Source organism: Podarcis liolepis (genome assembly GCF_965112155.1).
Source record: "Podarcis liolepis genome assembly, chromosome: 1".
NCBI lineage: Eukaryota > Metazoa > Chordata > Lepidosauria > Squamata > Lacertidae > Podarcis > Podarcis liolepis.
In genome coordinates, this window is record NC_139554.1 from 124,637,523 (window position 1) to 124,665,518 (window position 27,996).

The window sequence follows — 27,996 nt, forward strand, 5'->3', positions numbered from 1 at the left end:
GCAGCCGCGCATGCGCAGCTATTGTGACGACCTTCCCACTTCCAGAAGGTTCCTCGCAGCCGGCGCCATTTTGTCGAGGCGAACGGTGGTTGTTTTTCCCCCCCAGCGGCGGTTGCTGAGGCCGGAGAGGAGGAGAGACGGGAAGGCTCGTCGTGTCCAGAGGCGCCTTTTGAGAAGCGGAGTCGACTCCGAAAAGGAGAGCCGTAAGTGTCGGGTGTGGGTCGGCGAAAGGCTCGGGGCCACGGAACGGCCGGTCGTAATGGCGCGTGAGGGGAAATATTCGGGGGAGGGGGAGGCTCTCCTATTTTTACCTCAGGTTTTTTTTCCTCTCAGGGGGAAACACACCGGGATGGGGTTGGCTTGGCTGGTCGAGAATGGTTTCCCTCCCTCCAAAGCCGAGCCCTTCCCGCCATGTTCTCCTCAGGAAAGGCGAGCTTAAAATGGCTTCGAGGCCTTCGCTTTGGCGTCGCCTACGCGAGAGGCACGTCGCGTCCCTTTCTAACCGTCCAAGCTCCTCTTGTGAAATTTATCCGCTTTTTTGGCGCTTCCTCGGCTCACACATGTCGGGGGCAGAACCACCTGTTTTTTGTTTGGTTTTTCCGAGATCCGAGGAACCCCAGGCAGGGCGAAGACGAGCGACATAACTTCCCAGTGCGTCACCGGCGTCGTAGTAATAAGTGTTGTGGTTTTTGCACAGCCGCGAGCAGGACTGTAGGGATATCTATTAAGGGGGTTGTTGTAAAAACGACGACAAACAACAACATCAACATGACCTGGCAACCCAGGGGGGGTCCTGTAGCCGAAAAATGCCTTTTGCAGTAACAAATGGAATCACAAAAATTACGAAGGCTGAATGAAGTGGGCGGAAAGGAGATGGGTCCCTCCAGAGAATAAATCCGGTTGGGGAAAATCACAAGAGCGAAGTACCTTTTTTTCTCTCTGCTTGTTTGCCCCTCCCCCTCCAAACCGTACTCGGTAAACAAACCCTGAGTATTGGCCTTGCTAAAACTAAGGGCGGTGGTTAAAATAGCAAAAAGGGACTTGCTTGTTGATAAGGAAAAGGAAGTTTGCATAGCCTGGCTAAAAGCAGGAAAGAGAAGAAAAGCCTGTGGTGCTGTTGCTGCCCCGTGGGAAGAGAGGGTGCCTGAGCTGCAGCGTCGCCACCAGAAAAGGCCTTATTCTTAGTATCTCCCAGTTGTAATTCCCGATTGAGCTTGTTTCGTTGGGACGTGAAGAGAAAGAAAGGAGCTGTTCAGAGATCTATAGGTACAGTGGTACCTCGGGTTACATACGCTTCAGGTTACAGACTCCACTAACCCAGAAATAGTGCTTCAGGTTAAGAACTTTGCTTCAAGGTGAGAACAGAAATCGTGCTCCGGCAGTGTGACAGCAACAGGAGGCCCCATTAGCTGAAGTGGTGCTTCAGGTTAAGAACAGTTTTCAGGTTAAGAACCGACCGCCGGAATGAAATAAGTTCTTAGCTCGAGGTACCACTGTATAGGTATATAAATAAAAGGAGCAAATTCAAAACAATTGAGAAAGAAGTGGGCTACAAGAGAGAAAAAGAGGAGGCAAACCGGTAGGCATCATCCATCTGAATATGTGCCTGTCTGGACGCTCAGGTCTTAATTCATCTGAGATCCTTCTGTGTTCCCTTCCATCAGAGATGTGGGGGCTGGCAACTGGTGACCCCCCAGCTAGGGTGTGCCGTCTCCAAGGCGGCTTCTCACTTCACGTCAAAGAACATTTACTAAAATACAGTCAAAACACTGTGAAGTGTATTCAGGATCTAGGTATTGGGTAGCTGAACTATACAGTGTCAGTCACTTGTTCCTTTTGTTTTTGTGTGATTGTGTTTGATTATGTCAGTTTCAGTTGGGTTGCTACTATAGTTTGTATACAAAAGGGGACTGGTTTTAAAAAGTTGAAATCCTATGGTGTTAATGCCCAGTAATATATAATTCTATTAGCATAGTAATACTGTATTGGCATACAAGTTGCCCAAATTTGTGGGCACATTTTGCCACTGGCTATACAGGTAACTCATATCTGAGGCACGTTGAACTTGTACAGTGGTTTTATGTGGTTGTTGGCTGGCCAGTTGAAATTGCAGAAATTAAACACACAGAAGGTGGTATGCTTAAAAACTAACAATGCACAAAAAGAGCTTTTAAGCTCTTCTCCTTGCTTACTGGGCTCTGGGAGGCTATCCTGAGATCTCAGATGACCTCACAAGATCTTGCTGGGAGCCTTTCAGAGCCCAGCAAGCAATGTGGAGAGCTTAAAAGCACTCTACCTTGCTTGGTGGGGTAGACTCTTAGGGTGTGCAGGCTCTGGAAGGTAAGACTTCTCACGCTGGGGCATTTCAAGGGGTTTCGATTTTCGGCACTTGATCTGTACTGTGGGGTGCAAAGTGCTGTGCTTTTCCATTAATATTAGTGCTTTTTCTTTTCCATGTTAGGCTTCATATTGCAGTGCATGAATGGGGATTGCTGTCACTGCGGTATTTTGGAAATCCCTGCTAGTCAGTTGCATAAGCCGTTGGTAGTATTTAGTCTCATTGATGTGTTTTAGGTGGCAGCAGTTTTGAGTATAATCATTAAGAGTAATGTGTTGCTAAAATGTACTGAACTCGCACATACATTGAGAATTAAAATGTGGGTTTAAAATGAGCAGACAAAGAAATTACTTGGTAAAATGCTTTATTGGGAGCAACCAATGGTAAACAAAATATGCAAGCATGCATAGTAACTTTGTGGCAGTACTTCTGATCAGTTTGTTTTCTGTTTATATGTTATTTTTTTAATGCAAGATTTCTGTAGTTCAAAAGCTTACACTGCATTGTGAATATGGATTGGTCCTATTCAAATAATTACTGTTAATACGAGTCTGAGGCATTTCTGTGCTTCAAAGTGTGGGGCCCCAATAAAAAAATTCTCATTTGACTGTGGTAGAATTGAAGCCATTTAAATTGTATATTTAAGTTTGATCTCATTGCACTGTTTAATAGACTGATAGGAAGAGAGAGATTTACTGGAAATAGTTCTAAAACTGGTGTATACAGAAAAAGTTACTGTTGACTTTTTGTCTCATAATTGTATGTATTTACAGATGCGGTATTCAAAGCAAACACACTATTCTGATTGGGAAGAAAAACAATGTTTGGATCCTAAAAAAGGCAGCAGCCATCATAAGAGAAGAAGAGAATCATACAGCAGTACGCATGAGAAAAAGCGCTGCAGATATACTCAAACCCAAACTTATGATAGGTGAGTTAGTTCACCCCCCACGCCATATGGCAAGTCTATATCTTATTAAAGTTATCAATATGTATCATAGTATTGTTGAGTTGGAAGGGACCTGGAGGGTCATCTAGTCCAACCCCCTGCGATGCAGAAATCTCAACTAAAGCATCCATGACAGATGGCCATCCAATTTCTGTCTTCAAATTTCCAATGAATACCTTAAATCTCAGTCTGAATTTGAAATACACGTAAACAGACATAACTTGCATGCATGAGAACTGCTAGTTTAATGTTCCACATTATATTCTTTTGTTTGTTTCTCTCCTAGCCTTTATTCAGATGCCAGCTCCTTCCATGAAAGAGATAATCATGAACGCCGTTATGTGGAAGAATACAGATACAACTACAGTCAACTGTCTGAAACCAGGCACCATTGCAGAGACCATGAAAATGGTTATCACAACCACAGTAGCAAGTCATCGGGGCATAGCGGTGGAAGCAGTTACAAAAGAAAACACAAGACTCATCATAGTAAATCACATCATTCACACGCGGTATGTATAATTTAGAGCACCTTGAATGTGATTATACATATAACTATTCACTTGAATAATCACACAAATGAAGCGAGTTGGAGGTGTATTTTAGCATAGAAGTATGCTTTTTCTGCTAGATCTTACGTTCCTGAAATGGTAAAGTTCTGTAACATGTAGACAAATATTTTCTAGTTTTATTACTATTGCTTGTTTATCAGGCAGTATTCCATTTTTCTGTTTGAATACCTGAATTAGGCATTTGTTGGAAGTATGGCTAAGATGCACCATGAATATTGTTTCCCCTGTTAGGCAAATTCAGTGGAACCAGTGGCTTCAAGTTACATTCTGAATGTCTTATTGGACAGTACAAAAATGAAAGTGGAATAAATGCCTTGTAAACTGATACTGATGTGCTTGTGTTAAATGTTAAACACTATTTATTAGATTAACGTAATCTCTCATAACCTTTGTGGAACAGCCAAACAAGACCGTGATCCCAAATCAGGAAGGTTGATGGTGCAGGGAAACAAGTTTCTTTGCACCGATCTATCTTACCAAGCTAGCACATAGGTGCTCCAAGGATGGGAGTTGCATGTTTAGTACAGCTAGTACTGTTGGGTTATCAGCTGATGGACTTGGTCCACACATTTCTCTTTCCCACTCCCAACCATCCAGTGGTGGATCAGTGCTGCCAGAAGTGGTGCTGATAATTGGCTGAGGGAGGGAGAAGTCTACAAGGATAGCAGTGGGTGCTGTGTGATGCTCAGGATGGATATGTGTAATGCACATATCTCCTCAACTGAAGTGGTGGCTGTGTGCAGTTAAGTAGGTTTTGTGATTTTTTACATTACTCACAGAACACCTATAACAAATTATGTGTACTGTACAATATGTACTTTAAACGCTTTACATTTTGTTGACACTCCTTATTTACCAATAAAAGGCTGCACATTATGCAGTATAAATTCCAGTGCTTGTTATGTTACAGCATTAAACAGAAGACATTTTATTTGCAAATCTTAAAATATATAGTTTTTCTAGTGAACCATATTTTTAAAAGCGTTTATATTGTGTGTTATTGCCTTGCCACTTGAAGTACCTTATCTGAAAATCTGTTCCTTGCCATGTTTTTCTCCTGTAACCCTAAACTATGTGCCCTGTGAAATTCTGGGGAATTTGAAATTGTTCCTGCCAACCGTTTGTGGCCTGGCGCGTATCTGAATGCCTGAATATCTCCCTGCTGAATGAATTTCGTATTCTGCCCTGAATTCACTCGGGTTTATTGATTGGCTGGATGATCTTGGTGCCGCGCACTTGCCGTTACCAGAGGAGTCACCGAAGGAAAAGATCGAGGAGTGTAGAGGATGATGAGGAGGGTCACCTGATCTGTCAGAGTGGAGACGTACTAAGTGCAAGATGTATAGAATATTTTTCAAAACTTATACACTTTTCAGATAGAATAATTTCTTTTAGATAAGAAGCCAGGAGTCTTTGGAAGTCCTTTCCTTTCTTTGGTTTTTTGTTCTGTGTTTTCTTTTTTTCTTTGGGGGGAGATTATTTTTATATAGAAGTTAAATTTTAATTGGAACTTCTTATATAGTGAGCAAGTTAATTTAGAATGAGATAGACATAACTGTCTTGAAGAGTTGTCCAATTAAATATTTTAAAGATGTCTAGTTACACTTTTTTTAACATAGCGGCACTACCTAGAACATAGCATGGTATTTTGAATAATGACAATACACCACTGTTTGTATAACTAATTTCTCCCCTCTGTTTTTAGATGAAATTGTCAGTATTCTGGGTGAAGGTGCTTTTGGGAAAGTCGTGGAGTGCATTGATAACAAAACGTAAGTTCAACTTTTTTCTTGTAAGAGCCTGACACCTAAATGGTGCCACACATAGTTCTTTCCCTCCAGATGAAACAAAGAAACCTAGGTACTTAAGATGGCACTTAGACATGCTCATCTCCCTTTCCCATCTGGTCTCAATTCTTCTGTCTTTTCATTGTCTAAATCTAAGTTGTAAGCTCCTCAGAAAGGGAATCTTTTTGTTTGTTTGCTGTGTAAGGCACCGTGGTGCTATTAGAGTGATAATAAAATGGATACACCAGCTTTTTGTGCTTCAGCATTTCCCTGTTAGCATTGTTCATTCAGCTTGTCATTTTCCGTCAAAATAATATGCATTTCCACCAAAATAATATGCTAGAAATAATTTAAGTGTTGATATGATTAGTTACTTAACTGAACAAAACTTGTTTAAACTTCGCTTTATGCCATGGAGTAGTCTTGTGACTTTTCAAAACTTTTTTTTTTAGGGGAGGCAGACATGTAGCAGTAAAAATAGTCAAAAATGTTGATAGATACACAGAAGCAGCTCGTTCAGAAATAAAAGTACTGGAGCACATAAATAAATCTGATCCTAACAACATATTGTAAGTATATTATAAAAATGTGAAGTTTTTACAAATGCTTGCATGCTTTGTGTTTATTTGTGTGATTCCTTTTCAGAAGAAAATAAGGGGGGCTTTCATTGGTGTACTGAATACAATTTTTTTGTTTATGTTAAATTTTAAGTTTGTAAGCTCAGTTGAGAACCCTGGATCATCTCTAGCTGAGCTGAATTTTGAGTACACCTATTAAGATAAATGGGCTCTAAGTGGGTCTACTGTTAGCATAACTAACATTGAGTATTATCCTGACTATTTTGTAGCATCTTGTGAATGACATTATTATTGTATTTACAGTCGCTGTGTCCAGATGTTGGAATGGTTTGAACATCATGGCCATGTTTGCATTGTGTTTGAACTGCTGGGACTCAGTACATATGACTTCATAAAAGAAAACAGTTTTCTGCCATTCAGTCTTGACCACATTAGGCGAATGGCTTACCAGATTTGCAAATCTGTAAACTGTAAGTACACATAGCACTTTATTTCTGTTTCTAAAATGTCTCTTAAGACTCGAAGCCGTTAGTTAAAAGAAAAGGCACAATTGCACAGTATATGTAGGAGTTCTGTTTAACATCTCTTGTAATAATTTTCTGACTTCTCTTTACAGTTTTGCATTCAAACAAGCTAACCCATACAGATCTGAAGCCTGAAAACATACTGTTTGTGAAGTCTGACTACACAGAAGCATACAATCCCAAACTGGTAAATCTCTCATTTCTTAAAAAGCTCCTCTCACCATTGATCTCTTTTGCGTGTATGCTTAGTAATTATGGTATTATTTCAGAAACGTGATGAGCGTACACTGAAAAATCCAGATATCAAAGTTGTGGATTTTGGAAGTGCAACATACGACTATGAACACCATAGTACTCTTGTGTCTACAAGGCATTACAGAGCTCCTGAAGTTATTTTGGGTGAGTAGAAAAGTAGTCTAGAAAGTTACTTTTCTTGCAGTACTTTTGTGAGTCATTTTTAGACCATGCTTAGTGAGGCTGCTTTAGAAGTTGCTAGTTTCTGTTTACCTTCTTGGCACCCTGTGCATTTTGGAATTTCAACCTAAATGCTAATTCTAAGTTCTAAGTGTAGCAAATGTTGGTTTCATCTTGAACTTACATTAGAATTTGGGTTTCTTTTTTAGGCAGTCTTGTTTTGTGACTTTCCCATTTACAAAATATTATGAACCTGTTTGAAGAGCTCTTTAAGCAATTCAGTTGCAGATCAGTAACACCTTAGGTTTGAAAAAGCTACATGATTTAATGTTATTAGATAAGCATAATCCTTTATTTTCTCTCCTCACAGCCTTGGGATGGTCACAGCCTTGCGATGTTTGGAGCATTGGCTGCATTCTTATTGAATATTACCTTGGATTCACTGTATTTCCGGTACGTAACTGCAGAAACGTTGGCTATAGAGACAGCAGTGACAAATCTTACTTGTGATAAGATGTTTTACAGAAAATGCTATCATAAAAACAAAAGAGCTAAATTTTGTTGTTTTTTTTAATGTTACCTGATGAATCCGAATAAACTCCACTTTGTGTGAAGTATTTGACCTTCAGTTCTGCAATAGGACGGCAGCCTCTCTTCTGATCTTGCATTTCAAAATTTACTGACTAGTTGAATTCCAAAGAGGGTTGAGAGGAATGGAATAGTACAAACCCTTCTTGTTCACATGGACTTAGCTGGGTGTTTCTTCAGTTTCAGAGCCCAGTGCTGTGTCCCTTTATAGCAGTAGTTTGTGTAGTGGGTGCCTACTGCCATTGATCAGTTTCATGAGCCTTACTAAGTTGCAGCTGCTATGGAGAGCTGACTGTTTAGGAGCATGCAAGGTGCTACTTAACCTTACCTTATATAGGTACTATTATGCAAAAACAAACTTGCTATCCTCAAAGCTATGCAGCTGCCAGAGAACTCACACTCCAATAGTAGTTGGCTTTATATACTGTGAATAGTTCTAGCTTTCCTTTTGAGTTTTTCAAACACACTTATATGGCAATATTCCATCTTTATTAACAGACACATGACAGTAAGGAGCACCTGGCAATGATGGAAAAGATACTGGGACCGCTACCAATTCATATGGTCCAGAAAACCAGGTAAACTTTTTTTAAGGTTCCATTTCTATTTCCCGCCCCATAGCACAGTGCCATCCATTTCTATTTTGTGTTTCCCTTGATCCCTTTGTAGTCATTGTTGTCATAGCAGCCGCTTCACAAATAAATGTTATAATGAATACAGTCCAGACCCTCCTTTTTGGAATATTGGGCCGGCTATAGCTAATGACTTACGCTTCAACAATTGGGCTTTCCCTCCTCTCCTTGTGGCCCCTGCAGGGGCGAGAGAACAAGGGGAGGAAAGGGGGTGTTGTTTAATCTGGCAAGCTGAAATGCTTTTCCTGACAGAACAATTGACCTAGTGCAACTTAGGCTGGTTTATACTGGTGACAGTGTCCATGTGTACCTTGGCATGGGTGTGGACAATACTTCCACTGATGCACATAAACACATGAGGAAGCTATATGGTAAATTGCCTGTGAATGGAAAAAAACAATTTTAAAAATTGCCTGCCTGCTGTTCAGAGGCCTCAGAGTGTGGACATGGAACATAGTCCTTACATAAATTAAAGCCAACCAAGTTGATGCCCATCACTACCTAAATTCCATAATGTAACCAGATACCTGTGTGTGAACATACACGTTGGGCATGAAAGTGCTTTGTGTTTGAGGCTCTTTAACAACATGCAGCGACTTCTGATGGGAACCCATTCATCTACAAATACAAAGTCTGCCTGTTTTAAGCATGGTTTAGGAGTTATAACTGCTAAGTGCTTATAAATTTAAATGTATTCACTAGGTTGACCTGGAAGTAGGTTTGATAAATGTCCTTCCTTGTTCTATAGGCAGTTGTAATTTGAAGAATGTTTTTACTTGCAGCAATTCTAGAGGAACTGAAACCTCATGCATTTTCAGCTCTGGTTGAGGTTACCTGTTTTAATATTTATAGACCACTTCTCACTCGTCAGTGTGCATATTCAAGAATATGGTAGTGTAGAGTATAAAATGGCTTGCTAATGCCAGTGTAGATCAGTTGCTGAGTCACTATTTGAACTACTTGACTGCTTGTTTTTTGTTTGAGGATAGTAGCAGGAAGTATGGCTTACATAACTCAAGGCAAGCTCAATGTAGTATTTGTGCTCAGTGCACTGCTATTTTTAGTATCCAGGACTACGAAAGTATTGTACAGTGGTACCTCTGGATGCGAACGGGATCTGTTCAGAGGCTCAGTTCGCATCCTGAAAAGAACGCAGTGTTTCTGCACATGACAGAATCCGTTTCGGAAGTCCGTTCGACTTCCAAAGCGCAGCTTCTGATTAGCTGTAGGAAGCCCCTTTGGATGATTGGCTTCCGAAAGAACGTTCAAAAACTGGATCACTTCGGTTTTTGATTGTTCAGGAGCCCAGGTATGACTGTATTCATGTTTTCGAAACATGCAACTCATGCCTTCTGGAAGGGGTAACTTTTGCCATGGGAAGATAATTCTGCTCTTAATGTGTTTAAGAACCCTGTTTTTTAATGGAGTTCTAAATACACCCCTCATACGTTGTCCCTCAAAGTCATTCTTCCTTTTTCATGAGAAATCTCAAGCAACTGAATGCAGCCTGTAACTCATAATTCTTACTTCTTCTCTTTTTACATAACAAGAAAGCGCAAGTACTTCCACCATGACCAGTTGGATTGGGATGAGCATAGTTCTGCTGGAAGATACGTTTCAAGACGCTGTAAACCCTTGAAGGTAAGAGGTGTAACTGCATAACCATACAATACTTTCCCCTACTCCTCATTTGTTTAGTGTCAGGGTGGTAACTTTCTTTTCCCCCTACCCCTAGGAATTCATGCAGTGCCATGATGCTGACCATGAAAATCTATTTGATCTCATCGGGAAGATGTTGGAGTATGATCCAGCCAAAAGAATTACTCTTGCAGAAGCCTTGGAGCATCCTTTCTTTTCCCCGTGTAAGGAAAAGATATAAACAACAGAGTTCCCTAGGCGATTATAGACTGTGTCAGTCAAAAAGCAACTTTTTATGTATTTATTTTGTAATTAGATCTGTACATTTCTTTTCATATTGTCTTGTTCATGTTAACCTTCCCCTTGAAATAAAGCATTTGACAAAAAGAATTTTGCCCTTTTCTTTTTCCTAGTCTTTAATGTTGCGGTTTTGTTAAATGGCTGCTGCCCACACATGCAGCCTTGTTGCTGTTGGAACAACAGGTTCTGTTCCAAAGTTAAGAGAAGTCCCAGGTTGGCAAACTAATTGTTCAGATTTCTATACAGTTAAATGTGCTGATTAAAATCTCTAGCCCCTAGAAAGTTATCTAGAACCGAATGTAACCCACCAGCTTAAAAAAGCCTTTAAAAAGGACAGAACCTGCATTTTCACAAAACTCCCTGAAGTATCCTGTCTTCTGGCCCAGGGTGAATGCACCAGGGAAAAGGCACAGTTGCTGTAAATGGAGCCTATTCCAAGTTTTTACTGGCAAAATTTGTTAGGGAAAAAGGTATTTTACCTGCATCTTGGTGGAACTGTATACACACATCTAAATGCTCATCCAAAACCTCTCAACGCATGTGGCTGATTCACATAGCTAAACTGCTGGAGTTTCACTAGTCAGAAGCAGTCATTTTGGGTAGAAACAATGGACAGAGGGAGAGCAATCAGACACACAAGTTTTTCCTTTGGCATTTCAGGGTGGGAAAGCAGGACCTGCATGTACTAAAACATATGGGTCTGTAGAAACCCATGTATTTCTGCACTGAAAGAAGCACTCCCTGGCTGCTATTCTGAGCTGCCTGACTCATCCATTCTCTGCCAGCAGGCCCACTACTAGAGTCACATCTGCTGTATCACATTCTTGCTAAATGTAACCAGAATATATTCTGACCTGGGGATATTCGGAACACCTAATGCACTTAAAGAAAGAAGCCTATAGGAAATAGTTTTCCTCTATCAACAATTGGGTCCAATTTAGACAGTTCCCCTTTCTCTTGCAGATTCAGGGATACAGAAACCATGGGAGTCTGAGGCTAGTAACAGGAAAACTAGTATAGCTTACGCAGATAGTATGCTAAGAGTTGCCTAGTTTCCTTCCGCTTTTCAGTGAAAGCAGCATTGAAGCACACACAGTATTTCTCTTCCTGATCCTGGCTAGCAAGAATACATTATCCAACCATGTAAATTATTGGGAATCTAAATGATAGTTGGAGCTTCTTTGGGGTTCCAGAACCTTTTTCACTTTCACATTCAGTATCTAAAATGCAAATCCCTTTAACCTTTAAAAGGATGGTATTCAACACTCATCCTACTCAAAAGTAGACCCATATAATAATTTAGACCCACTAGACATAACCTAGTCACGTTCATTAATTTTTGAGGACTTTGTTTACTACAAGCTAAAAAGTAGTATACAACATTGCTCAAAAATGGTCAATGCAAACTTCGTTCTGTTTCCAACTAATAGCAAGGCGGAAAAACACATTTTTCAAAGAGAATATAGATTGTTCAAGGATCTGCTTAAGACTGCAAGAACACCAGAACCAGGAAGCTGAAGGCAAAGAGCGTAGTTTGAATACTGAGCTTAGTGACTGCAAATTGCAGTGGTATTATGAACAGGGAATGATGTGATGTTAGGAATGCCATCACTCTTGCTTGGATCTAGTTATCTTTCACACACAATTACACAAGTGTGGCCTTTTTACTTTGGATACTTGTACAGTTTAATTTGCAAACAGAATTTTTATAACAAATTTCATTTTTCCAAATCATGTCTACTTGTAAACTTTTTTTTATAGAAAACCCAGGGATAAAATGAATTTTAAGTTGTGGAAGGCCTTAAATTATGTTACAGTAGAAAATACAGGAGGTAGAAGGTAACTCAAAAAACTAATGCAATGTTAGAATCAAATCTATAGCTCCTGTAAGCTACTAACACATGGTTTTAAAAACCTAAATCTGGTGTTCTCTAATGACCATAGAAAACACAAACATAAATTTGCCATGAGAGCCCTTATATCATGCTTGATACAGGGAGGTAGGATGTAAGAATCAGGACACAAAGACATGACGTTTTATCTACTGCTCCTGTTTGCTTTACTGTTTTTGACAACTTAGTCACCTTCTTCAGTTTCAGACTCAGATTCTGAAAGAAAACAAACAAGCATCCCAGCATGAGAACACTTTGTAAACTTATTCAAATGAATGCACAGTAAGCAAAGCGGAATTGCATCAGGCTTACTCACCTTCCTCAGCATTCTTGAGCCATTCTACAAACTTTTTCATTTGTTCCAGAAAGACACTCTTTCCTTTGGCAACATGTGCATCTTTATACCATTTCAGGATGGGTTCTTCACTTAGCACCTCAGCTGTTGAAAACAAAGTGGGGTTAGGGCAAGCAGTGTCTGTCCCTTCATGCAGCACAGCTTTAGAAAACAAATGCCAAGTCACACCATGTGTTTTCAAAGCACAAAGTGCTTAAATGCAAACCCTCTAAAAAAAATAACCACCAGTAAGTTTGCCAAGCCACGTTCCTCAGGCTCTGTGGTCTTAGCATTGTTTGGGCTGTAAATTTCCACTAGACTTGACCAGTTCATCAAGCAATACATTTTATATGTTGCTCAATCACATCTTTGGAACTCAAGCCTCATTAAAAAGGTAAAGGGACCCCTGACCGTTAGGTCCAGTCGTGACTGACTCTGGGGTTGCGGCGCTCATCTCGCTTTATTGGCCAAGGGAGCCGGCGTACAGCTTCCGGGTCATGTGGCCAGCATGACTAATCTGCTTCTGGCAAACCAGAGCAGCACACAGAAGCACCATTTACCTTCCCGCCGGAGCGGTACCTATTTATCTACTTGCACTTTGACGTGCTTTCGAACTGCTAGGTTGGCAGGAGCAGGGACCGAGCAACAGGAGCTCACCCCGTTGTGGGGATTCAACCGCAGAGCTTCTGATTGGCAAGTCCTAGGCTCTGGTTTAACCCAAAGCACTACCCGCATCCCTTGAAGCCTCATTAGGACACCCTATTTTCATCAACAGGATACTCATCTACATCTCAAAAAAGTCACTTGACATCACAATGGGGGGCGGGGTTCTGTTAAACAAATTTACTGACAAGTCACAATAGTGTTAAGCGGATGCAACACCAGAAGACCAAGACCCTTTTCAATTGGCATAATGGAATTATGGGCTGCAGCTTTCTTCTTTGAGATTAAGACTTTACTGATAAGCATCAGAAGCTACAGGTTAAGTAGTTAAAATGAGTTACAGAGAGTTAAAATGCTAAACTCTTGAGTTTTGCACATGACTGAGTGTTAAACCATTACCTTTGTAGAAGAGCACCACTATTTTCTGGAAGGCTTTCATGAAGTGGATGTTGTCATAACAGTACTCTTGAATCTTGAGCAACAGAGTCAGTTCAGACTGACCTTGGGTTGTAAAGGCAGCAAGAAGAGGGCTGTATTGCTGTGAAGATTATAAGAACAGTTACGTACAGAAAAAACCCCACACACGCTTTTATTCTGATCAGCAGCTTCCCATTTCTCCATACATGTGCCTTTTAAATGTGTTGGAGAGGGAGTTATGGGTGCTTTTTTGTATTACATATTTTGTGCTTTCATTTTGTTTTTTTATGTTGTGAACCGCCATTTGATCTTCAAATCTAGTGTGGTATACAAATTTAATAAATAATAATAATGTTTCACCTACTTGTTATGCACAAGCTAGCGTACACCAGAATACTACTTAAAATTGGGCTTATTAGAAATCATCAACACGTAATTTGTCCTAAAATGGACATGTACATTTTCAAACCCTGGTGCCAGAAAATGCCTCTTTCATGAAGGGAAAAAATCCTGACAGCAAAAACCAGCTGTCTGGGAACTTCTACGAGGACTTCCCATAGACTTCCATTGAATGAACCTTTTGTCCTCTGGCTGTTGCTGAACTGCAGCTTCTTACTGTTCCTGGCCACATTCGCGGGCGCTCATGGGAACTATAGTCCAGCAACTTCTGGAGGGCCCAAGGTTCCCCACCCCAGTCTTAGAACCATGCACCGCCAAGTTAGCTATTAGTGATTTCCCATTTTCTTTTACAGACGGGAGTAAGTAAGATTGTTCGAAATTCAGGAATTCAACATTTTAGGAAGAATGTGAGCCCTACATTGTGGCAGTCAGGGTACATTTTGAATGGGATTACACTGAATGAGATAATAAGCTTATATTAAATCTGGAGAAATGAAAAGAATCCATTAGAAAAATCTCATTTTTATGCAGCCTATTCTCTGCATTGGCAATACAGTATTATGACTGGGACCGCACAACATTATGCAATGTAGAAAATTTCTTTTTCAGGGTTCCCGCCACTAGCTTTCATGCACTGTCCTACTTTCCAGTGCACATTTTGTGCCCACTGAGCAGGTTTACTCCCATATTGGCCTGTTTGGGGCTTTCCCTCTCTCTTATTTTTTTTTTGGGGGGGGGCGGGTTGTGGGTACAACCCCAGCTACGTTCATTTTTTTCAAAAAAAAAAAAATCATTTGATTTGTCTGCAAACCTCAGGGTTACCCCTAACATGACATCTGCATGAGCACCTGAAAACTCAGCTGGATACAGAGGGAATGATCACGTGGACTTTGCACCCATGCCTGCACTGCAATAGACCCACAGAAGTTTGCTTATATGATATACCGCATTTTTCGCCCTATAGGGCGCACCGGCCCATAGGGCGCACTTATTTTTTTGGGGGGGGAGGGGGGAATAAAGAAAAAAAAATTATTTCCCCCCCCTGAGCCCCAAAGAGCAAAGAAGCCATGACAGCGAGCGGGATGGATCCCGCTCGATGCCCTGGCTTCGTTTTTAGCCTCAGGGTTGGGGGTCCGGGATCAAAGGCGAGGTTGCGCTCAACCTCGCCATCGCTCCCGGAGCTGGGGGAAGCCTGAGCTTCCCCCAACCACAGCCCCCAGAACGGGTCTGGGAACGATGGCGAGGTTGCGGGGGCGAGTTGCTTGCGGGGCTGGGGGAAGCCCGAACGATGGTGAGTTGCTTGCGGGGCCGGGGAAAGCCTGAGAGTCCCCCGATACCAGCCCCCAGAACAAGCTATTGCCTGCAAGCCTTACGAGCCCAGGGGGGAACTCCCGCCGGGCTCGCAAGGCTTGCGGACATCTACGCGAAGCACGGGGCGCGCCTCTCGCTCTCCAGGCTTCAGCAAAAGCCTCACCCGCCCCATAGGACGCACACACATTTCCCCTATAGGGCGAAAAATACGGTACTTTTTAAAAATGAACATACAAATACCTTCAAGTGCTTGATGGCTTGTTCCGCTACTAGCTCCTCTTTTTTGTTCCATTCCACAGTGCTCATTACACTGGACCAGATAATGCCTATCACAGTCTGTTCTGATATGTTGTTTTTCTTCATCTCTTCCTTGACATACAAGATGATCTAGACAAGCAATTCCAGGGAGTGTTACATAACATTATTGCACGTGTATTGACAAGCTTTGCTTAGATTTTCAGATATAGATTTCCTTGGGCCTAGAGATTAACTTTGTTCTACCCAAGCAGTAAATGCTGCAATACTTGGCACCACCCTTGAGTAATAACAACAACTACTACTACTATTGCTACTACTACTTATCATTTATACTCCAGCCACTCTGGGCGGCTCCCAACAGAATTAAAAGCACAACGAAGCATCAAACATTAAAAACCTCCCTGAACAGGGCTCCCTTCAGATGTCCTCTAAAAGTCAGATAGTTGTTTATTTCCTTGACATCTGATGGGAGGGCGTTCCACAGGGCGGGCACCACTACCGAGAAGGCCCTCTGCCTGGTTCCCTGTAACCTCACTTCTCGCAGGGAGGGTACATTGTGCACCACCTTTTAAGACATTTCTGTCAAGACTCAGAATGTGAAATTCAAGACACAGCTCAAGGTGGGAACAGCCACTTTCCCATTCCTTTCTACAGTTTCTGCCTGCAGACACAGGCATCTTGCTTCTCCTTCCCCACCCCCATTTTAGAATATAAAATCTTAATACATTTCTCATTGATCATAGAAACCAAGCATAGAAACTGGGCAACCCAACTATGGTAGCTTTCCACCCTCCAAATTGCTTGGATCCCCAGCTACCATGAGCTATCAATGGAATTGCTGCCTGGGGATGGTGGGAGCTCTAGTCCTAAAGCATCTATGATTTGTGCACTGTAGCAACAACCAGTCCTTAGGAAGCAAGGTGAAACCAGCCAGCTGCGTCCCAAACCCTTGCCAAGGAAAAGGGATCAAATCCCTGTTCAATCACAGAGCTCCCTGGGCGGTGGCCTTGGAGAACGTCACCATCTTGCAGACCAGCTTTCTTCACAGGGCTTACTGCATAGATCAAGATAACCCAATGCAAGCTTTCCTGGGCTCCTTGTAGGATGCAAATGTGATAAACACAATAGCATTATTCACAGGTGAAAAGGCTATAGCCTGAACAGGTACAAACGTATATGTGAGCATGCTTAACTGTTCCTGAACATTATCGTTATTTTCATAAATAGCGGCAGCTGTTTCAAAAATTATTAAACAAGGTTTCATACTTCCCACCTTGCTGTGTGCCAGCATTTTACATTGTGCGGGCATTAGTGCAATGTTAATTCGGCAAACACACTTGGAAAGAAAATATTTTAACAGCAAAAATTGTTACAGCAATTGAGACAGCTGCTAGAAAACCAAGCTACTTTCACCTTCCTTGGTTGCCATGGCAGATGCCAAAGTTACGAAAAACGAGTATTAGAGACCAAAGAGGCTCATAAGCTATGAGCAGAGGAAACCAATGTACTTACATCCTTAAAGGGATCCCCACGTGACATCTGCTCCTGAAGTTCTTTCTGCAGTTCTTTACGAGCCCCTATGCACTGCTGGTTCCGGACGTATTCAGAGAGTTCCTTTAATCCTGCATCAGTGAAGTATTTTGTGAAGTGTTCAAGGCTTTGCTTGTTGGCTGGAAAGAGTTCCTGAAACATTGATATTGATTATTTGCGGTGTACTTTAAAAAAAGTTGCACATCTCAAATTACTCCATTTTCAGCACCAAAAGTAGATTATCTTATTTACTTACCATCAGCCTGTTGTCCATGTTGACTTTACGAAGGCTAGCAGCCACTGCATTGATATCTTTTTCATTTATCCATGATTTGAACAGTTTTACTGCAAAGGCTGCTGAAACACCTGCATGAGAATTTGTATGGTTACTTTTAATACTCTTGAATTACTAACAGTAATACTCTGTTACTCCTGCTTAATACTGTCCTACTATCAGATGTGACTTACCCTTGGCCCTCCAGACATGATTGGACTCCCAACTCCCATAGAGCACGGCCAATGGACAAGAATGATGGGAGTTGTAGTCCATCTACATCTGTAGGCCACAGGTTAGCGTATAAAAACTCAGGTGGCTTTGTTGTCTCAAATTGTCAGCAGATTTTGATAATGAAATCGTTCTTTGTGTATCACTTCCTGACTGGCTGCATGAGGAAAGGTTTTCTAGCACTCTCACTGGACGTGCAAAGGTCACATTGGATGATTAAATGGTAAGGTTTTGCTTCACTATAACTAAAATGCACAGTCTGTTACCTAGTACCTACTTCAACCTGTGAATCTTAAAAAAAATCTGGGTCTTGCAGTGTAAAGTTCTGAGAAAAATACTCATATGCTAGGAACTGGGGTTGGACAGGACTTCCACTGGTGAAGAGAAACCTAAGATACTGTGCAGGAATACACCTCTAAATATCAAAACAGACAGGGAACACTTCCAAAATAGTTTACCACAATTACCTTCTTTAACTAGATTCTCATTATAAAGACTGTTGAGAATTGACGCATTAAGTGTCCCATTGGCCAGAAGAATACCCGTCAGCATGGCCAGTTTGTTCCGCTCAGACTCTGAAAAACCTTTCAAGAATAGCAGCAACTGCAAAGGGTAAAAGTCATAGTCAACACTCTGAAACAAGCGAAGTGCTGAAATCATTTATGAATGCTACCATGAGATATAAAGGAATGTATCACTGGAAACAAGAAAAGGACTCCCATTTGCGGAGTTTTTATTATAATGACTGAAAGTCTTACACGAAGTTTCTGCAAAGCCACTTACTCTGAGGCCTATGGAAAACTATACCCTCCAGGTAACCAGAAAATGGAACTTTTATAAATGGGACAGAAATTATTCTTTTCTTTAAGGCCCTAAGTGACTTGCCAAGGAATATGTGCACATGCAGACTAAATGTTTTGCTAAATAGTAACAAACACACAAATATACAGGAGTATCTATAAGGCCATAGTCCAAAAAATAGTTTCAACTTGCAATACCTTTTTGACTTCATCCTCAAAGCCTTTTTCCAGGTATTTGTAACGCCTGATCAGCTTGTTAAAGACCTGAAAGACAAATGTTAGCAATTAAGACTATAGTTTTCATAGAAAAGGTGGGCAACCTGATACCTAGGGGCCATATGCAGTCCTGCTTTCATTTTATGTTCCCCCAGCGCCTTCAGAATCTTCCCCAGCAAGGGGATTCCCCAGAATCTTTGCATCCCAGCAGTAACTTTCTTTCTATCAATTTCTTCATTATGTCAGGCTTTCCCCCTCTCTATGTAATTTCAGAACAACTGGAAGAAGCAGTATTTTTACCTGATAAAATCAACTGATTTTTAAAAACTTTTTTCCTTATTATTTGACTTGAGGATAAGGAAATCCCACCCCTCCAATAATCCAGAACACTTTTGTCTCTGGATGCCCATCACTGCTCCGGCTCTGGTCAGAGCCACCAGGTATCCCTCAGCAATTAAGCCCCCAACAATCCCTGTTTGGCTCAATCATAAACTCTTTATCTTGCTTTTTTGTGGATGTTTATATTGCAGGGAGGTAGAATGAAGAAAAGCCATTTTTTAAAAAACCAACAAAACCAACCTGAGCAAATGCTTGCATCGTTTCTAGGTCTTCCTGTGCTGCAAACACACAGACATCTGTGTGCATCATGTCATCTGCCAGTGTACCACCTGGGGCTATTGAGAAATTGGTGTTTAGTTTTACAAGAAAAGCTAACATTGGCTAAGATCACTTTCACTAATTAGAACAGCATTTAAGTTTAATACAATGCAATGTGAAGTAAATCAACAGAAAGTGAAAACCAACTACAGTGGTACCTCGGGTTAAGTACTTAATTCGTTCTGGAGGTCCGTACTTAACCTGAAACTGTTCTTAACCTGAGGCACCACTTTAGCTAATGGGGCCTCCCGCTGCTGCCGGAGCCCGATTTCTGTTCTCATTCTGAAGCAAAGTTCTTAACCTGAAACACTATTTCTGGGTTAGCGGAGTCTGTAACCTGAAGCGTATGTAACCCGAGGTACCACTGTATTTAAAGTTTAATGGCAAACAGAGCAAGATAAAAATCTTTCCAACTGCTAAGAATTAGGAGCCCCACCTTTTTACAGGGATGCTAGTTTTTCAGGAAAACCCTGAAGGCTGACTAGCTTTCATCTTCCTAAATTTGAACTGGATCATCAGTTGCTAACAGCTACCATAAGATACTACGTCACTTCTGTGTTTTGCGAAGCCCTTCACAGAGAAAAAGAGTTCTAATGCTATTATATCACCTCCAGGCTTGACTACTGTAATTCGCTCTACGCGGGGCTGCCCTTGAAGCTGTCACAGAAACTCCAGCGGGTGCAGAATGCTGCAGTGAAGCTCTTCACGGGGTCTCTGCCATGGGAGCATATTCACCCAGTGCTTTTCCAGCTGCACTGGCTCCCGGTGGAGTACAGGGTCAGATTTAAGGTGCTGGTTTTGACCTTTAAAGCCCTTCACAGCCTAGGACCCTCATACCTACAGGGCCGCCTCTCCCGGTATGCCCCACGGAGAGCCTCAAGGTCCATAAATAGCAACACCCTAGTGGTCCCGGGCCCTAAGGAAGTTAGATTTGCTTCAACCAGAGCCAGGGCCTTTTCGACACTGGCTCTGGCCTGGTGGAACGCTCTGTCTCGTGAGACCAGGGCCCTGCAGGATCTGATTTCTTTCCGCCTGGCCTGTAAGACAGAGTTGTTCTGCCTGGCCTTTGGCTTGGAATCAATTTGATTCCCTCCCCCTCTTTATTTTTTCCTTTCTCCTCCTGTGATGAGGCTGCATTTTAATGTTTTAATGTTGTATTTTAAACTTGTTTTCGTTATTGGTTGTTAGCTGCCCTGAGCCCGGTCTTGGCTGGGGAGGGTGGGGTACAAATAAAATTATTATTAATTATTATTATTATATTCTGGAGGGTACAGAGGCTGCATAATCAGTAGCAACTGAGATCATGAGCAACGAATGGTTGGTTAGTTTTAAGATCCAACCATACAAATACACAGGCATGCTTGTAAACCAAAAAGCCCCTCTTAAGGTCACTTACCCAGCATTCCACCAGCCACCAGAATGTCAAAGAGTGTCTCTGCATAGCGGCGATAATCAAGTTTTGCTCCAGAAGCATCAAGGAATTTTGCTACTGCTTCCAAATCACTGCCAGTTTCATTTAAACCTTGAATAATACAGTCCTGAAACTGAGTGGGGTCAAACCTCTCTTTTTCATCTGCAATAAATAAATAAATAAATATTCTGTGAACATAGTACTATTTATTACATTGTTTTTAATACAAAATCAAATTACAGAGAGTGGCCCCAATTTAGGTACACGGTTTAATCAATGAAATTCATCACAACAAATTATGCGGGTACAAATAACACACACACACACAACAACATGGCATTTAAATTCAGGCTGGCAGTTGGAAAAAATAGTGGAGCCAGATAAAATTTATTATTACTATTACTATTATTATTATTATTATAATTTATATACCGCCCTATACCCAGAAGCCTCAGAGTGGTTCACAGAACAAGATAAAAGGATTTTTCTTTACTGATATTGTGAATGATGACAGCAAACTTGAGTCAAGAACAAAGAAAGCGGATTCAAAAGCAGTATTACCTACTGTGGGGCCACTCTGTAATCTCCTCAATAGATGCTGAGGAACAGAAAGGTTAGAAACCTTTCTTCTTTGAAATACCCTTCGAGAGTCAGGGTTGACCAGGAAGTAGGACATTAAAATCATGCTAATTCACTAGAGAACAGTACAGCAGTGGGTAAAAGAGCCTTCTAGGACTGGGGCATGACATGGCCTCTGTATATGTGAAGTCCCGAACCCAGTTCCCCAGTATCTCTCACTCTTGTTGTACAGGATCATACTGCAGATACATCAGCCTTTGCCAGCCAGCTGCCCTCCAGATGTTCTCGACTACAACATCTATTTGGCTAATGCAAGTTGTAGTCCAAAACATCTCAATAATCACAACACAAAGAAACACAACAAGTTTTGTATATGGACAACTATCACACTATATGGAACACTGCTGAAATAGAAGGTTGGCATTTAATATACTGCACATCAGGGGAGCATATTATGACCATTTTCCACTTTAAAAGTTACTGGAGATTTCCATTACTCTTTGGAGAGGCCCATCACCAGGCCCTTTAAAGATCTATGCTTTCCCCTTTTTTGCATGATATATGGTTTGGTATTATTAGCAAAATACAAAACAAACCCTTTTCCGTCAAGAAGTGTGCTTTGTATTAAAAAAAAAAGTACCTTTAAAAAGTTAGCACCCACGTTCTATAGATCAAAATAAAATGGTTACACCCTTCTTTTTCTGGCGTGGCACCAGTAAATTGACAATAATTACCTGAAATATCAACCAGTATCCAGCCCAATTTTCAGGATGTGGAAGTCATGAGTACAGCGTTCATGACTGAGCAACCATCAAGGTCTGCTTCAATCTTCCACAAACATAGGTATTCCCTTTCACTTTTAATAGGGATTCTGACACAAATCAGTTTATTACTGAGCTAGCTAACTCTCACCAGCAGTTCCAAGAGCTATTTCTACCTCTCGCCATTTTATTACATTCTGGTTCTCTCTATAAAAACCCTCATATGAGTGCATTGCAGAAGTTCTCTTTAAACTCATCTATTAAAAAAAAACAAAACTTCAAGGGCTTGCCTTCATGAATTTGCTATATCCCTCAAGATCTTTGAATGGCCAGCTTCTCAGCTTCAAATAAGCCACTTATCTGTACTAGAACACAAGATACTCTCACTGTAAGATACCAGAAGTATACAACAGACAGAAAACTAAGGGCCACAGTCACAGCAAAATCATTTTTGGCATTAGTGTTGTCAGTTTGAGCACTCTCTTAAGCCAAGAATCTCTGGTAAAAAGCAATCAAAATATCAGCTGCACCTGAAATCTTAATTTCTCTTTTAACATATTACCAGTCTATTTATAATGGGCTAAAATTTTACTACCACCCACAGAAATTCAAAGTTGTTATAGTTGCTTGCTACTCCACTTCTGAAAACATTACATGATGGTAATAATGAAAATTATAAATGAAATTTCTGAAATCATTACATGGAAGTAAATTCCATGAATATGAGAGGATCTTCTTTCACTTATGACATTTAGAACTCAGGTATCAGTTTTCTTTGATCCTCAAGATACTGAGCATTTGTTATCCAAAGACTAATACCACAGTATTATGTCATGTGTGCACTCCAGCTCACCCACCATGTTTCAGCAGATCAAGACAGTATTTATCTATTTCTGCTTCCAGGTCCCACTCCCACCTACTAATTTGTTTATTGGAATTCCACCTTTTTCACTCAGTTCAGTTTCATTCTTTCTCATGAGCAGAGCAGTACTAAACAGCAGATTACACTCTTTTCCCTAGAACATCCTGACAAGAAGTGTGCAGCTCCTTCAGTTTCAAAGGTTTAACAAAAACAAAACAAAAAAGCTGGAAGGTCCACCATAAAGTTGAACGTGGATTACAGAAGTGAGTTCAAATAAGACCTTGTATCATGGACCTATCACAACTCTGAATATTAGATTCAGGGTTCTGGCTCAATGAAAATAATCAATTTTGTGATTTTTTTTGCTGGCACAGAAGTTCATGTGCTATATGTTTTAAGTCATAGGATCAAGATTTGCTTTCACCTTCACAAGTCATTTAACTGAAACCATACCAAAATAATCTTTAAAATAACAACATTTCACTTTAGAATTCATTAAAGCTACACTTTTCTCTCCATTTACTGAAGAAACACTGAACAGACAAACACTCCTTAACATAATTACTACCCACAAGTTAGTATTCCTGTGCTTTCTGGCATGCCACATAGCCAGTTGGCTGGACTATTTATATGTCATAGTAGCAAGAGATATACGCCCTGTGCAGAGGCAAAATTAAGGCCCTTTCCTAGCCATAACACCTTTGAAAGCTTGAAGAAAAGTTAAATATAGCACCTACCCATCTAAAACAAACATCTCTCCTAAAGCCAGGCATTAAAGTACCATGAAAATTTGAATCCATGGGTACAAATACCATATGGCCCCATCGAGCCTTCAATGTAGGGTTCCTCAGGGTTCGCTTGTATTCCCCCTGCTGTTTAACATCTACATGAACCAGCTGAGTGGGGTCATCCGGAATTTTAGTGTATGTTGCCAGCAATATGTTAACGAAACACAGCTCTTCTCCTTTACATCTGCAGTTGTGGCAGTGGATGTGTTGGACCATTGTCTTGCCTCGATAATGGACTGGATGAGAGCCAAAAACTAAAACTCAATCCAGATAAGATTGAGGCACTGTTAGTGGGTGGTTCTCCTGACTGGATGGATAGGAGGTTGCCTGGTCTTGATGGGGTTACATTCCCTCTGAAGGAACAGATACACAGGTCAGGGCTACTTCTGCATCCATTGCTGCTGCTTTCCCCAGGCCTTTGGCTAATGAGCCAATCTATGGCCTTTTAAACTGTGTGTAGATTGTTATTTTTTGTTTGTTACTATGGTATGTATTTTAGTGGTTTTATACTATCTGATATTGTGGTTTTATACTATCTGATATTGTAAACCACCCTGTGATCCTTGGGTGAAGGGCAGGTGCGGAGGGTGCATACAGGATTAGACAGAGAGGGAAGTCCTGCTACATGGGCGTAAGTCTATTCACTCAAGCACGGATGCTGCTGGATACAACTTGCAGTGAATAATTTTGCTCAAGTTCAGTATGTGAGAACATCTGTGTCAGATAAATCAGAGGCTGCAATCTGATTTTTAAGCAGACTAAAAACCTGTCACTGGGAGACAAAGGAGAACGGGTTCATTAGTTCACTGGCTTTAATAAAATTAAGATTTTAGGTCAAAGTATATTTTTGTTTAAAACAAATATTTTTGTTTTAAAAGCAGGTGATAAGTGAAGAAAACAACAACAGGGATATTGATACTACTCTCACTCTTGCATTATATGTAAGACATAGCTGCCTTAATATAAAGAAGGTAAAGTTGATTAAGGATCAATCCTAAAGACTTTCCACCAAACAGTCAATGCAGCTTTCCGTGTGTGTGTGTGTGTGTGTGTGCGCTCGCGCAAAAACACACACAGTACAGACCACAAGCAAACTTTCTCTCAGATGTCCAACTGTATTAGACAGAAACAATTTAATTAAGCATACATATAATTAGGCTTACCTCTTTTCCTAGTTTTAAAACGCTGGCCTGATAGCGTTGGCTTTTGCTGCTTTTGATTATTCATAAAAGACACCCTATGGAAAGAAACAAAATTTTCAAGATGTATCAGTTAAGCAGATGATCCCTAAGTGTTTGGGAAGACTTCAGTTACGCATCTACCAGCTATTGGCAACATCCTAAAAATGCATCTTAATGATTTCCTACTTTAAGTATTTTTTTTCTACTTTAACGTTTGGAAACATTAAGTGTTTACAAACCTTTTCCTATGTTTCAAAATACATAACAGACCTCGGGTTCTATGATGCCTAAATTGAGTAAATCTGGGCTGAGAGATTAGAAACATGATGTTCTTCTTCCTCCTTTCCCCCTTGCATAAGAATTCCCTTCTCCCTTTCCCAATTGGTTCTTACCACACTTTCCCCTAAGATCTAAACTGAACCAACTACAGTATGGTTAGAACAAATCAAGCATTGCCTTCAAACCATGATCTGAATCTATGGTTTGCAGACCAAATACTTTGACTTCTGAGGTGAGTAGTTGATACTGGACCAGCAGTTATCAACACATCAGAGCACTGAGGATGACCAAGAGACTCATAGCTATCAAGGCCTATTAATGAACTTGGGGTCAAACTTAACTTGGAATTGGGGGACTTCCAACCTCATGATTTTTACCAGTACTCTTCCTAAAACTAAGCAAGGCCATAATTAAGTCAGGACTAGCTCCTTGACAAAGCGTTCTCTTGTGGGCCCTTTCCTATGTCAGTGGGCTCCAAGCACTGCTGGATGAATGGTGCAGCAATCTTTTTATTTCAGTGCAATGCCCCACAGAAACACTAGGCTAGGGGCACTGTGATAGATTTTAAGTTAGTTAGATCCAGTCGCCTGACACTGCCTGCAGTGAGATGAATCATAAGATGAAAGTATCAAGATAGCCAAGGGGTACAGGGCTATGTCCTCACACCTCGACTTCATAATTATTTGTAAAAAGAGAGGCTCTCAGTCCAAACATTAATTGTATGTATAGAATCCAGCCTTAACACAAAAAAACAAAAGCATGAACTGCATTTAAGGCTTCAAGGGAAAAGGGAGGGGTTGGGGGGCAGGCGGAGCAGCAAGAGTATCACAATGTTTAAAGCCCTGATCTTGAATTCATTCCAGATTAAACTGTACACAAGAACGAGAGGAGTATTTTAAAGGGGAATTTGTGGTCCTCAGTATACCCCAACAGGCTGTAGTCCTATGACCACTTCCCTGGAACTAATTGCACCTGAGCAAAATGGGATGATTTTGAGCAGGTGTGCTTAGGATTACAGTACCTGCTCTTCCAAAAAATCATGGCTGTTTATAAAACACAAGGCAGGGCTAACATTCCTCCAGCATGTTTCTAGGTATTGGGGTGTGAATGGAGTTTTGGGGATGGGCCAAAATTTCTCAGAATTCCTGAATGCATTCCGGGAGCATGTAGCATAACCAGAGTGAAACTAGCTATCCTCTTTCACGTTTTGGGGGTGGCAGGGCTTAGATTTTGAGGGGACCCAACTTACCAGCAACCCCATGGCTACTGCTTAGCTAGGGGAAAGCCCCCCCCCCCGTGCCTTGGAATAATGTTACATCAGGACAGAGTATCAATTCAGGGCGCCCAGGGAGAAGAAGGAAAATAACTTAAGACGCCCTTCACGCTTTTGCAAAAAATATGCAGGGGGATGCAAAAACCTGTTTTATCCACAGGGCTTATTTCACCCATCCTCGTGGTATTTAAATCTCCTCCTTTCCCCATCATGGTCTCTCCCAGAAAAAACAACCACCAAGAATCACGAGCGCATAGATTTTGGAAAACGTGCCAGCTAATCATCTCGAACTGAAGCAAAAAGACTGAGAAATTCTGACATTCAAGGCAGATGAAACATGAGATGATTGGACCCTACTGAACTTGGGAACCCCCAACAAAAAATTGTAATTTGGCAAAATATTTGGACTTTATGATATGCATTTGTACAATTTGGAATATTCAATGTGATGGGATTGGATTGTTAAAATGGAAAACTTAATAAAAATTATTTTAAAAAATAAAAAAGAAATTCTTTTCAAAATGCAATCGCCAAACCTTGAGTCCCCTCCTCCTCCTTCCCCACCAGGCGCCACCCACTCGGCCCCGGGAGGTGTCCCCACCCTTCACCCCCCTCAGGAGAGACATCCCCCTCCATCTACAGACACGGGCAGGCCGTGATTATTTTTTGTGTAGTTGTGGGGGGGGGGGTTGCCCCGCCTCGTGCCGCTGCCTGGGCCGGAAACGGGCCTTTTCCCGGAAGGCTGTTCCCTCAGCCGACCCGAGGCGCCCTCCTCCCTCACGGCCTACCCACCGAGCCCTCCGGGCGGAGGCGGCCGCTGCAGGAGCTGGAAGCGATGGCCCCGGAAAGGAAGGGAAGGGGGAAGTCTCCCGCTAGCGCCGCCGCCCCGGCTAGGCTTGAGTCCCGCGCTGCTGCCCCTCCCGGCCGCCGCCACAGCCGCGTCCCCTCCCTCCCTCAGCGGCGTCACTGCCCAACAGAGGCCGCCGCTTTGTTACCCGCCAGGCCGGGCCGGGCCAGAGGGCGCGGGCGAGTGAAGGGAAAGGAGGGGGGGAGGAGGAGGAGGGGAGAAGCAGGCCCAGCAACCGGCCCTGCCAGCGCGGCCGTTACGGGCCAGCCTCGCGCCGCGCTCCCCGCCCAATCAGCGCCCGCCAAGCCGCGTTCTCTCCCCACCCCCCGCGAGCTATCAATCCCGCCGCGCGCCTCGGGCCTCACCGACTTTTAAGGCAGGAAAGGAACGTCCAAGGAGCACGAGCTTGACTAAGCGGCGCGACGGAGGACGGAGAAGGCGGGCGGTCTGAAGCGGCTTCAAGTCTCCACCCCTTTTCCTCCTCTTCTACTCCCCCTCCCCACACAACCTCACCCGCGAGGAGAGGAAACAACGCGAGAACACGCGGGTGACGGGCAGGAGGGAGGCGAGGCCTGCTGGGAAGGAACTATTATTCACAGCCGTCACACAGTGGGGGGGGGGAGAGAAGAGAAGCGCGTCGTGCTGAGGGTCGAGTGCGTGACGCCGGCTGGGTTTTTTTTAATTGTGGGGGGTTGGTTGGTTATTTCCTCATA

The 27,996-nt window shown here is 42.0% G+C and overlaps 2 protein-coding genes across 4 annotated transcripts; one reads left to right on the forward strand and one right to left on the reverse strand.

The window, feature by feature from the left end:
- CLK1 (CDC like kinase 1) lies at window positions 1-10,407 on the forward strand. Its single transcript, XM_083469071.1, has 13 exons — window positions 1-203; window positions 3,112-3,269; window positions 3,574-3,799; window positions 5,109-5,199; window positions 5,565-5,631; window positions 6,099-6,215; window positions 6,528-6,694; window positions 6,841-6,935; window positions 7,018-7,147; window positions 7,533-7,615; window positions 8,249-8,328; window positions 9,933-10,023; window positions 10,118-10,407. The coding sequence occupies exons 2-13, from the start codon at window positions 3,112-3,114 to the stop codon at window positions 10,259-10,261; spliced, it is 1,449 nt and encodes a 482-aa protein (XP_083325197.1). The 5' UTR covers window positions 1-203; the 3' UTR covers window positions 10,262-10,407.
- Window positions 10,309-27,922, reverse strand: BZW1 (basic leucine zipper and W2 domains 1). Of its 3 annotated transcripts, none has more exons than XM_083469560.1 (12): window positions 27,649-27,922; window positions 24,867-24,940; window positions 20,699-20,875; window positions 19,225-19,319; window positions 18,628-18,693; window positions 18,097-18,232; window positions 17,381-17,490; window positions 17,107-17,277; window positions 15,577-15,723; window positions 13,609-13,747; window positions 12,529-12,651; window positions 10,309-12,428 (listed from the first exon to the last, which is right to left on the reverse strand). In XM_083469560.1, the coding sequence occupies exons 2-12, from the start codon at window positions 24,928-24,930 to the stop codon at window positions 12,397-12,399; spliced, it is 1,260 nt and encodes a 419-aa protein (XP_083325686.1). In that variant the 5' UTR covers window positions 24,931-24,940; window positions 27,649-27,922; the 3' UTR covers window positions 10,309-12,396. The 3 variants fall into 3 exon arrangements, with proteins under 3 accessions (XP_083325686.1, XP_083325688.1, XP_083325687.1); XM_083469562.1 differs by having other exon boundaries at window positions 27,653-27,819; XM_083469561.1 differs by having other exon boundaries at window positions 27,229-27,707.
- Between the last annotated feature and the right edge of the window lie 74 nt (window positions 27,923-27,996).

Bases quoted from the DNA above. Each gene is read 5' to 3' on its own strand.
- CLK1 (XM_083469071.1), top strand. From the start codon at position 3,112: ATGCGGTATTCAAAGCAAACACACTATTCTGATTGGGAAGAAAAACAA. The intron at 6,216-6,527 runs GTAAGTATATTA...TTGTATTTACAG, and splicing joins TCTGATCCTAACAACATATT to TCGCTGTGTCCAGATGTTGG. The intron at 7,616-8,248 runs GTACGTAACTGC...CTTTATTAACAG, and splicing joins TTGGATTCACTGTATTTCCG to ACACATGACAGTAAGGAGCA.
- BZW1 (XM_083469560.1), bottom strand. From the start codon at position 24,930: ATGAATAATCAAAAGCAGCAAAAGCCAACGCTATCAGGCCAGCGTTTT. The intron at 15,724-17,106 runs GTAAGTACATTG...TTGCTTGTCTAG, and splicing joins GTGGGGATCCCTTTAAGGAT to ATCATCTTGTATGTCAAGGA. The intron at 12,652-13,608 runs GTAATGGTTTAA...TGTTTTCAACAG, and splicing joins AGTGGTGCTCTTCTACAAAG to CTGAGGTGCTAAGTGAAGAA.